This window comes from Drosophila novamexicana, unplaced genomic scaffold (genome assembly GCF_003285875.2).
Source record: "Drosophila novamexicana strain 15010-1031.04,08,12 unplaced genomic scaffold, DnovRS2.1 tig00000193-arrow-pilon, whole genome shotgun sequence".
NCBI classification, from domain to species: Eukaryota; Metazoa; Arthropoda; class Insecta; order Diptera; family Drosophilidae; genus Drosophila; species Drosophila novamexicana.
In genome coordinates, this window is record NW_020824787.1 from 8,088,214 (window position 1) to 8,100,251 (window position 12,038).

Genomic DNA, 12,038 nt, shown 5'->3' on the forward strand with positions numbered 1-12,038 from the left:
ATTTGAGGCATGCGTCATGGCTGAGCCTATTACGGCCAAGTCAACAGGCACTGTGCCCACTCGACTTGTACAACATGACGTATACGTAATGTGTGCTTGTGAACTGAAAACAGAAAAAAAAACGTACATTTTGTTAAACATGCCCATCATTGTTTACACGAAGACTTTTAAGTTTCAATGTGTGCATGTTGTGCGTCATACTTCCAGCTCTGTTTGCCTTTGGCTTTGCTAAAGTAGGGGGCGGCGATGTGTTGGGAAGCAAGGCACAAGCCACAATAAACGCAGTCAATAATTTCTTAAAAGCTGTCTTTGCAATATAAACTAGCAAATTTCTCTACGTCTCTAGATATTGCGGCAATTTTACGTACATTTAACAAGTTGGTTTGAATGCTCTACTTATTAAATGCACATTTTGTTTGGCTACACTGAGACGTGGGGGGAGGCTGTAGAGGAGCCTCATTAAGTGGTCAGTAGAACAGACTGTTTCCCCTTTGTCTACCTTAGGCCCTCCATCTTCTATCTCTCCCTCTGTCTGACTCTCTTGCTGCTTTTGGGCGAGTGAAAAATTGTCAAGCGTGAAATTATAATTAATTGCCAAGCAACACCAGAGACTGGCACGCACAACAGGCGACAGGTCCAGGTCCGGGTCCGGGTCCGGGTCCGGGTCCAGGGTCTGTTAGCTGGCAGATAGCTCCCGCTGCATGTAAATGTCAAAAAATGGGCACAAGCGACGTGTCCTTGTAGGATATGCATGAGCCCTGTGCCCCGTGTACCTTATTTGATGGCTTTGAGTGCATAAAAACTTGTTGAAGAAGCCGCACGAGAATTTAATTGCAGAAATACCTACTTGCTGGTGTGTATTAAATTAATGTTTACTTTAGTTTCTAGGCTTTTCGCCTGTAGAATAAACTGCAGATACAAAATAAAGTGGCCAATTAAGAGCATACAAGTAAATTAAGCAATAGTTCCTGGAGAAAACTTTAACTAACAGGCAAATTTGACTGAAATATATTTTATAGAGAATATATAATAATTGGGCTCTTTGATATCTCAATACAATTTGTGGCAAAACTGTAATACGATCTGCTGTTAAAGTTGTGCTAATTACCTGAAACAATGCGAATGAATTTAAATACAAAAACTAGTATTAAAAATCGATAGAAAGTGCAAGTAGTTATGCCCATTAAATACCAAATATTTATTAAAAATTGTTTTTATTATTCAACAAACTAAATATTTGCATATTAAATAATTTACAAAAATCAATCATAATGCTAACTAAATAGTCAGCAGCAACAAATTTGTTAAAAGCCTGCTGAAAATAAAGCCACTCAACAAAAATTTCTTTATTGCTTTTTTTCACACACACATGTCCCGCTGACAACAACTGTAAACCAACCAACTAACCAACCAACCAACAATGTCAACAACAACAATAACAACTGCTGCTGCTGCCAACTGCCAACTGCTGACACCTGGCGAACAATTCGCGTACCTGCTCATGCCCATTTTATTGCCGCTTCGCATCGTTGCACGGCCCACACGGCGTATGAATAATATGTCGCCTGTAACTGTTGGCATAACTATGTGCCTGTGTGCGTGTGTGTGTGTGTGTGTGTGTGTCTTTGTCTGCACAGTGCCGCCAGACATACTGGACTATCCCACCAGCACCGATATGGTCATACGCGAGGGCTCAAACGTAACCCTAAAATGTGCTGCAACCGGTTCGCCAACGCCGACGATAACCTGGCGACGCGAAGGTGGCGAACTGATACCCCTGCCCAATGGAGCCGAGGGTAAGTGTATGCAAATGTGAGTGTATAGCCAGAGTGTGAGTGAGTCTGTGTGAACTTGTGTGTTTGCATTTGCACGCTGCATGCATGACAAATGGACTCTGGCGCGGATTCTGCGGGTCAGCATGTAAATTATTTGCCACAATGTCGAAGTTCAGCAAAGATGCCGACAATATCTGCGTGTTTGAGTTGCATGAGAGCGCGCTTTAAAGTTAACTTAAGTTCGCTTAATTAGCCTGAAGCTTGAGTTAAGCGAACTCTCTCATGCACACTCAATAATAAGCAACGGCTCAGCATAATTAACGCAATATTCGTGACTTGCGCTCAGAGGAAACTGAGGTAGTGTTACCAGGAAAATGGGGATTTGTAGATGGCTGTGTTTCAGAGCTTGAAGAAAAATGAAACTCTTAACATAGCTACATATAAGTGGGCTGTTCTTGATTACAGGCTTAACTGCATGCATATTTAAGTAATTACAAGTTATTAAGTTTCAATTATGATTTGACTGCGGATGCTTAATAGTTAAATTCCTTATTTAATCAACAACGAGAATGCGCACTTTGAAGGACTATAATTATAAGAAAATAGCCCATTTAAAAATTTAAATAAATGTAAACCGAAATTTAAGTTGACTGCAAAGCAATTTTTTAACAGAATTGAAGAGGCTGATCCAACTCCGGAAAGCTTTTAAATTTATATTTATATGCGATTATAAGTGTAAGCAATTGGCATAAATTTATATCATTAAATTATAGAAATATTATTTTTATAATTGTTTTGTTATAATTGATATATTATTCTTATTGTTAGCATTCTATTAATTTTATTATAGTTTCTATTTTATGTTTTATATTTATTATATTAATTTTAATATAATTAAAAAAGGGTTCCTTTACTTGAATCAAAAACTATTCCTTGCTTTTGTTCAATATATTAAATTTTAGAATAAATAGAAATATCCAGGCAATATAATGAATTTTAATAAGTAATCTGAGAGCTAAATTTCAATGCCAATACTGCATTAATTAAAACCGGAAACTTTGTGTTGGACAGTGTAGTTGAAATATTGTCCAACTACTCTATTGATGTTTATCAAGCCTCAAGTTATTGATCATATAGTCCATTGACTTTATTGAGGCCAGCCAACAATGTGGCAGCGATAATGTTTGCCAACGTATGACAGGTGCATTACTTGCATCGGCTGATGGCCAACGAATTCCGAGGCGAACACTCAAATCCACAAATTCAGAACCACAACGACTGTGGCTTTGGGTGCTGTCAGTTGGCTGGGCAAATGCAACATTCATTACAGCTCGGCCACTTGGCAAATCGATAAATCGGCCCGCCGGGTGGCACAAATTGGACCTTGTCACAAGCGAGATGGAAATAAAATGCCAATGTGCAGCCGGGGCAGGGCACACGCATAAGTTTAACCGGAGTTAGGTGAGAGTATCAAAAACAAGGACTCGAGGCAATGACACTGAGAATTACCTTGGCTTTGCCCCCGTTGCAGCAACATAACTGCATGAGAATTTGTAATTGGCATGTTGCCACATAATGCTGCACTTGCAGCATTTGACAATTGCACAGTTACTGTGACAAGGAGCGAATAAATATGAATCAATTTGCATAGTTTGAGTGTGCTGTGAATATACTCAAATAGGCGTGCGGGAGTATTCGTTATAAGCATTTGGCTAAAGATATTCAGTTATTTCATACCTTTTTTTTAAGATTCCCAAATGGATTTTCAACCTTTTTGCAGCTGGGTAATTATTTATTTTTCCTTTTATAATAGTTTATAATAGCCGGAAAACGGAGTTTAATTTAAAATGTTTCTTTAAATTCCCCAATTAATTTTTACCAATATAATTAATAAATATAAATTGAATCAGATTTAAATATCGAAATGTTGTCAAAACCGAATGTTTTCAACAATTGTATATTGTATTCGCATTACATAAATCAATTTAAATAGTTTGAATCTGTTGTAAATAAACTTTCAAGCTTTAAGAGATTTACCTTTGAGTGAGTAATTGTTAATGTGCCATAAAATATTTAATTATTTAAGATTTTTGGCAAATGTATTTTCTTAAATAAATTTTCCACTTGGGTGCAGCAGTACAAATGTATTGCAATTATTAATTAATTAATAAATAAATAATTATAGGTAAAGTCAGCATTTGAGTTCAATATGCAAGCTGTTAAAATATTGTGGAAATTGAATATCGACAAGCAGCTGCATACAATTGGCTGTGACTGTGTGAATGTGTGTGTGCCGCAATTGTTTGCTCAACAAATTTGATTAATAACATAATTAATCGACTTATGTTTCTCCCTCTCTCTCTCTCTTACTGTTTCTCTGGATTTACAGCCATCGCATACAATGGCTCGTTTCTGACCATTGGCAAAGTGAATCGCTTGAATATGGGCGCCTATCTCTGCATTGCCTCCAATGGCATCCCGCCAACAGTCAGCAAACGTGTCATGCTCATTGTGCATTGTAAGTATGTGGGGAATGGGTGGGGACTTGGGGGATTGCGTACTCTTGACTGGGGCGGGCATATCAATTCAGCATATTTAAATATTTATAGTTTTGCGCTAGAGCACCGCATGGCGTCTGCTCCTGCTGCTGTGTCTGTGTCTGTGTCGGTGGCGTATGAGCAATGTGCTTCAGACTACTGGAGCAGCAGCCGGAACAGACAGTGGGGCACACAAAGCGCCACTTCAAAAATCTCACCATAGCAAAATATGCTGTGCATTTTAATATGGCCCGAGAGCAGGGCAAACTCCGCTCTGCTACCCTTTCTAGCTCTAGCTGTGTCTGCCTCGCCCTTTGGCACTTTGTCTGTCTGCCGCATACTTTTAGGTGCCATGCATAAAGTAAATAATTAAGTGCGCCCCAGCTAGTTAGCATTTTTAGCGCATTTTTGCATTGCCCTGCCCCGCTCCGCGCCCTGCTCCTTCTCCTGCTGCTGCTGCTAATTAAATAAAAATTTAAGTTGCTCAACAATTTGACGGGCAACTTTACTGTTAGCTGCGCTGTAAAGTGTGCTGCATATTAGCGCCTGGCTGGTGCGTAAATTCCAACTGGGTGGCAGCACTGGCGCGCACAAAGCTAAGCTTGCCAGAGATTTGGGGTTAACCATTTATCCTCCTGGCAAGCTACTTAACTTATCCAAGCTCTTTCTCTCTCCCGCTCTCGCCTGCTCAGCGCGGTTTCTAATAAAAATTAAAAAGCAATTAGTTGGATAAATAAAAGGCAACCGCAACAAATTGCGAGCGCAAAACAATAACAAACGGAATTTTATATAAATGCGAATACTTTTTTCGCACTCGCTTGCCACAGCAACTATCCATGTGGATATGCCATGGCATTCATTTAAGCCACATACCTGAGCTGCCATTACAATTACATTCCCTTATTACACTTAACAGTTCGCTCACTCTCTCTCTCTCTCTCCCTTAGTCTCTGTTCTACTCACATTTGTGCTTTTATTGGGTATTTCAGTTCCGCCCATGATTTGGATACAGAATCAATTAGTTGGCGCTGCTTTGGCACAAAATATTTCACTGGAATGCCAATCGGAAGCGTATCCCAAGTCCATTAATTATTGGATGAAGAATGATACAATTATCGTGCCGGGTAAGTAAATCAAGGTTCTCAAACATAAGAAAGCTTAAATCATTTATGTGATGAGTCACAACAATGGCCAAGTCTTAAAGCTTTCCTTTGATATTGATATTAAGACTTTTTCAATTGGAGAAAACATTCTCATATTAGACTGAGCTTCAAACCAAGATTATTGTAAAATATTAAAAAGAATACATATGTTTTTTTTTGTTTCATATTCCTTCTCAGGCAGAGGTCAAAAGGTTTATTCGAGTATTAGAAAATTCCATTGACTTTTGATAGGCATGCATCTATTCAGGAGTCGATCATATGAAAAGCTTTTTAAATTATAGAAATCTTCATTTGAGTCGGCTTCTTGGCTCAAACTCCTTTTTAACATATTGCAAATTCCGCCGGCCAAAGCACTCGTAAGTTGCTTCGAAAGAATGAGTCCGACTTTTATCCAACTAAATGTAATTAATTTAATGCAGCGCCTGCAGCTGCTATGATTGCTCTCAGACCCTTAGGCACAATTTCAACTTAATTTCCTGCGGCCATTAAAAAACTGACCATCCAACGATCCAACCAACCAACGAACCAACCAACCATTCATCCATCCATTCACTCAAACGCCCACTCATCTTGCACGGCAAATGAAGTGCATGACAAAAAACTGATGGACAAAAAAACCAACAAGGGATGCACCACTCGTAACCGCAGCCTGCACTTGCCCTCGTCCCTTGGCCGGCCTGCCCTGGCGTTCCAGCAGACCTTTGGCTGGAGCAGGAGCTGGAGCTGGAGCTAAGAGCTCAGTGAAAAAGTCACAAATATACAGACAGTTTTTCCTGTTTTACTCAGCTTTTCTTCTCTTTTTCATTATTTTTTTTTGCTCGTGTTGTTTTCAAGTTGCGCCGTGACACAAAATGGAAAAAGTGATTGAAAATGACCTCAAGTCAAAAGCAGTTTCAGTAGCCGGCAATTGTCCACCAGTCGTGAGTTTTTAATGGAGTTTTTTTTCATTTTCATTTTCCTTGTCGAAGTGCGTTGGATTTCATAAGCACATAAAAGAGTTGCTTTTGGCAGTTCGCGGCAGCCGGAGTGCTAACTTTAAGAAGCTTATGAGAATAGGCTTCCAGGGCAAAAATATGTGCAATAGCAGATCCGTCAACAAAAGTTTTCAGCTCAAGCAAAGCAAAAGAATTGAATTGAAATGAAAAGTAGTTCAGTGAATATTACTTCTTTAAAATTTCATATTCTCTGTATAGACACCAATACTAATAGAAGTTATAAAATTAAAAGTATTCATGTGCGCTCAGCTTTCATCGCTATAGGCCCACAGTTGAACCAGCGACCTTGCCGCTTGTTAGTTCGACGCAAATCACACTCACATGACTACGCTATTATTTCGTTTATAAAACCAATTTAAATTAAGCAGAATTAATATTCAACAAGTTCATGTTCACTTAGATTTGATCGCTCTGAGCGTTAAGTTGAACCAGCGACCTCTCCGCCTGTAAGTGCGACGCAAAGCACAGTCACATGAGTGCACTGTTCTATAGTTCCTTGAACAAATTTGATAAATAATATTAAATAATTTAATGTCCATTTAGATTTTGTTGCTGTAGGCGTTAAGTTGAACCAGCGACCTCTACGCTTTTCAGTCACATGATTACGCTCTTCTTTAGTTTCTTAAGCAAATTTGTATCTTGGCCTGAATCACATTTTGAGTAATTTCAACATTAAATCGGCAAACCAATTTTGGTTTTAATCAACAACAACACGAGCAAAAAATCTGTGTGTTTAAACCATTTGGAAAGGATTTTACTAAACTAATCAGTTGCTTAGCTGCCATGCATAACAATTAGCTACGGATTTGCCAGTTACTAGCCCGAAAACTGTTAGACAAAGTGAAATGACGGGCTTAGTGCCAACTACTAAATCTAACCGACATCAAACGTAAATCAAAACCTGGCAAAGCAACTCTTAGGGTGTCCTGAGAGGGTATGCAGCGGGGGTTGATGTGGGGGAGGGGGTAGAGCTGTTCTTGTATAAATTAAAATGAACCATTTGACAGTGGGGGGGCTGGGCCTGAAGACAAGGTTATCCAAGATGACAACAAGTCCAGGTAAAAGTTGCTTTTTCTTTATTTTATTTTTTCGTAAGCCAAATTACTTTAGCCAGGCACAAGGCCAGACAAAGGACAAACGAGCTGGGCAAACACACGTATTTTGAGCTGAAAGTGGAAGTGTGTGTGTGTGTGTGTCAGTTTACAAGACTGTTGACTTGGCCAAGACAAAATGACAAAACGACCGACTGACTAACTGACTGACTGCAGGACTGTGGCAAAACGGGTTAAATTTCATTGCGGTTATATATGAGTTTGTTGCGCCGCCCACACACCTCATGTACCTGAAGCAATTACTAAACGTATATATCTGTCACTCTCTATCTCTCTCTCTCTCTCTCTTTCTGTTACTCGCAGGTGAACGCTTTGTGCCGGAAACCTTTGAATCGGGTTATAAAATAACCATGCGTCTAACCATCTACGACGTTGACATTTCAGACTTTGGAGCCTATCGCTGTGTGGCCAAGAACTCGCTGGGCGACACAGATGGTGCGATCAAGCTGTATCGTAAGTATTCCACGCAACAACAACAACAACAGCAAGACACATAACTACATCCATTACCATGGCCATAAACGTAAATGTAAATGTAAATTGCCAAACTGTGTCTAACAATGGGCATAAGTCAGACGGCCAACGGCAATTAGGTCCCAACTATTTGCCCCTACCCCCACCCAACCCGACTGTAGCATTTAATTAATTTAGGCCAATGACTGCTGGCACCAAAAACAATGCGTGCATAATAGATACTCAGTTATTGGGCCGATACTTTTGCTGCCCTTTGACCCAGGTCAAGCCCGTTCGCAGTGTCAGTGATTGATTTATTAGCTGGCATAGCTGCCACAGACACCACGTCTCAGACTGTTAGCCTGCTGCATGGATAATAGATACTTATTTGTTAAGCACAATGAACGATTTATCATTTATTCACAATATTACAGGCTACTGATTAGGCCAAATCGGCTTGGTCAATACCAAAATTTTTCTAAAATAATATTAAGGCACGGTTAGCTTGCAAACAAGACTTCCAATAAAAGCTGCGAGGCCAACAAGAGAGGTTCACGGTTAGAACCAATGCCTCGGCTCAATTCAAGAAGCCTTTTTTTTAAGTAGAAATATTATTTAAGCATGGTAAGATTATCGGCAGGCAGACTTACAATAAAAGAGAGGCTCAATTCGAGAATATATTTTTTGAGATGTTTAATAATTTTATAATTGATATCAGTGAACTTTTGGCAGTTTATGGACTATGAAATAAAAATGAAATAATATTTTAAAGAACTTCAATGAAAAGAATATATTTATATTCAATTCAAGGCGACGATTACGTTTAAAGCTTCGGTTCTTGGTCAAAAGAGTCGATAATTTATCGACTTAATTATTTAGTTTAATTTTAAATTAAACTTCAACCCTTATGGATCCATTTTTCCTCCCACATTTGTTAACTCAATCTATTTCTTTCTACTTCCACAGACATTCCACAAACAACAACAATAACGACTATGGCGCCAACTGTTTCGATTAACACGGTGCCCGTTGTTATAGTCAAATACAACAAGGGTAAGTTTATATTAAATGAATATAATTAATACTGCTGCAAATATATCGAAAGTCCTGCCACTCGATAGTTTTGATGGTCTATTGCAAACAAAGACAAGCTTTAAAATGAAAACAAAAAAATTGATTCAAAGCTTAAGGAATATAAAAGTAATAATTTCGCCCAGGACTAAAGTGAAATTAAATTATAAACATTAAGCACGAAATATTTCCATAGATTTACGAAAGAAATTTAAAAAAAATCTCATAATAATTAATAAAATAGTTTCCTACTTTAAAATAATTTTTCACATTTGATGAAATTTAAATTAAATTTGTAAAAAGGCAAAAATTATATTGCTTTTACAATCTAATCCTAGATATAGATCTTGCATAGATTTTGCTAAATAAGTATGAAGAATGTTGCACAATAAATGAACTAGTTTAATGCCTTAAAATATTGCTCCAAATTCGATGGAACATGTATAAAAAATTTATTTACAAACAGGCAATTACATATTTTGCATATACAATCTAAAGGTAGATATAGTATCAAATAGATTAATCTATATCCAAAAACTTTGAAGAAATTACGGAATGCTAAAATTGTTTCCTGCACTGTAAATATATCCAATCGGATTTTCCAAAACTTGTCAACGAGCTATGAAAAATTGCAACCGTTACCAGAAATCGCTTTCCACCAATATTTCACTAAAGCGTGTGGAATAATCCTTAAAGAAAAAAACCTGTCCTGTGAAATGTGGCAACACTCTCGAATAGACAGGACTTTCAAATAGCCTTGCAGCAGTTATTCAAGCATTGAACTAATCCTCTTCGATTCACAGAGCAACGTTATAGCAGCAACAGCAATGCGAACAGCAATAATCCCTACAACCACAACAATCAGCTGGGCAACAACAAATCGCAGCGGACCAAGGCCAAGTCCTTGGATCAGCCGCCGCCTGCCACATTGAACAACGTTTATATGGGCGCCACGTCGAGCTTGTGGAACACACAGGATCATCACTCGCCGGGCACACCGCGTGGCCGAGATCATCATCAGCAGCAGCAGCATCTTGGTGAGTGGAAGGGGTGGTAGGGGGGAGGCAGCAGGGGGGTGCCAAGCAAAAACCCTTGACAGCAAGTCAACGCATCGAAGGACACTTCAAGTTGTTTCTTACCCTTGGGCCAATATTTTTATTGGCCAAGTGTGAGTGTGTGTTTGAGCTTCTCATGACACAGCACAGACCATAAATATTTGGCCATTTATTTTATGTTTATGACAAATCATAACGACTTCAGCCGGGCTTAAGGGCTTTGTCCCGCCCGTCAACACTTGTTAGATACAGATACTTTGGCTCAGCTCATGAAAAATATTTTGCCCAGGCATATGGCCAGCACTCGCCCTTCCCCTACCTCTCTCTCCTTCCCTCTCTCTATGTCACTGTTCCTCTGGCATTTTGTCCGACTGTCCGACTGCCAATGAAAATATGACTTTCTAGCATGCAATTCGGTATCCTGGGGCGGAAATAACTCTCGAACCCTGCTGCCAACAGTTCTCCAGCTCAGCGCTTGCCAAAGTTTCTTGTGTAATGTGCTGCTAATGCGGCTCATCATAATGTACAATCATCATAAATATAAACGGGCACATATTTCGATATATATATGAGATCCTTGAGGTGTTCAAACCACCCAGCCCAGTTCTGCGATTAAAGTGAGCAAGTTTTTTAAGCACCTCATGAACGAACATTTTTTATGCGCGATTTTGTAGTACATAAAAAACTCTTCTATTTCTCAAGATGTCCTGAATAAAGCTCAGCAATTGCGAGCTTCAATCCTGAGGGTTTTTTTTTCAGTTCAAGGGCATTTTCTGCTTTCCCGTCCTAAGATATTTCCCGAAATTTCCCTTTTGTTAGTTAAATTTTCCTTCCTTTCCGAATATTTACTTAATTTTCATTTAATCTTTAAATATTTATTTGGGCTTTAATTGTATTTATTGTTTGAAATCTAATTTTTAATTGAGGGACATCATTTATGAAGTATTCTTTTAATTTTGCAAATATATAATTTTGATTTTAATTAAATTTAGAGTTTCCAATATTGATAAGCGAAATGCTTAAAAGACGGTCTGGCAACGCTGCAGTTGTTTCAGTTGCATTATGCAAAAGTCAAAGTGTCGCCTCGCTGGTTAGTCACAGTGCCTGCCAATCAATAAACATAAAATTTTACACAACGCTCAGCTCCAGTCCCAGCCCCAGCTTCAAGCCCGATAACAATTTCCAGCCAACTCTGGCCCTGCTTTCAATCGACGACAATATCCATATCCTGTACGGGTGAGAGGGGCAAGGGTGGCGGGGTGGCAGCGTGGCAATGCATAAAACTTTACAGGCGCCGAGCTGTAGTGGGAAAATTTCTGCATACGCGTTTGACTAAAATAAAATGCACTCGATAGAGCGAAAGAAAAAATCAAATCGAACAAATTGAATATGAGAGGACGAGCACGATAGACAGTAATGTTGGCGTGGGGGGGCGGGGGGGGGACGCACCATAAAAATTGCAGACAAATTGCACACAAGGCGTCAAGCTGAAGGGCTAGCCCAAGCCCTAACTAAACCGAAGCCCCCCTACAACTCAGCCGCTTTTTGCTACGCCTCTGGCTACAACAATTTTTGGCAAACGACAGCGAAAATGTTGCGTTTTACGCTGAAGGCAGCAAGGCGCAAGGGGGGAAGGAGTGAAAGATTGAGGCGCTGTTATGCCTGGTAATGGGAGCAGGAGGAGGTGGAGGAGGGGGGTGTTGCAATGACGACAACTTTCAAGCCTGGCATGCAAAGTCGTAAGCGCTGCGTTTACAGTTAGATTTATTACCTGCTAGATGTTGCACATATCGCGCCCGAGCGAGGAAGAGAAAACAAGAGAGAGAGAGAGAGAGAGAACTGAATAGCGGGTGAGGAAGAGCGAGGAGCGAAGCGGG

General features: G+C 39.5%; 1 protein-coding gene and 1 long non-coding RNA gene across 6 annotated transcripts in view; one reads left to right on the plus strand and one right to left on the minus strand.

Moving 5' to 3' along the window:
• LOC115758741 (lachesin) overlaps window positions 1-12,038 on the plus strand; it is a 49,044-nt gene that overhangs the window by 30,541 nt on the left and 6,465 nt on the right. For 4 of the 5 annotated variants that reach the window (XM_030699492.1, XM_030699493.1, XM_030699494.1 and 1 more), the window contains 6 exons: window positions 1,638-1,796; window positions 4,165-4,293; window positions 5,302-5,436; window positions 7,886-8,035; window positions 9,002-9,088; window positions 9,910-10,143. In XM_030699492.1, coding sequence (XP_030555352.1) covers window positions 1,638-1,796; window positions 4,165-4,293; window positions 5,302-5,436; window positions 7,886-8,035; window positions 9,002-9,088; window positions 9,910-10,143 — 894 coding nt within the window. Of the gene's footprint in view, window positions 1-1,637; window positions 1,797-1,917; window positions 2,586-4,164; window positions 4,294-5,301; window positions 5,437-7,885; window positions 8,036-9,001; window positions 9,089-9,909; window positions 10,144-12,038 lie in introns of those variants that run through there. The other variant, XM_030699495.1, reaches the window with a different exon arrangement.
• LOC115758748 overlaps window positions 1-12,038 on the minus strand; it is a 39,550-nt gene that overhangs the window by 11,281 nt on the left and 16,231 nt on the right. The gene's annotated exons all lie outside the window — the stretch shown is intronic.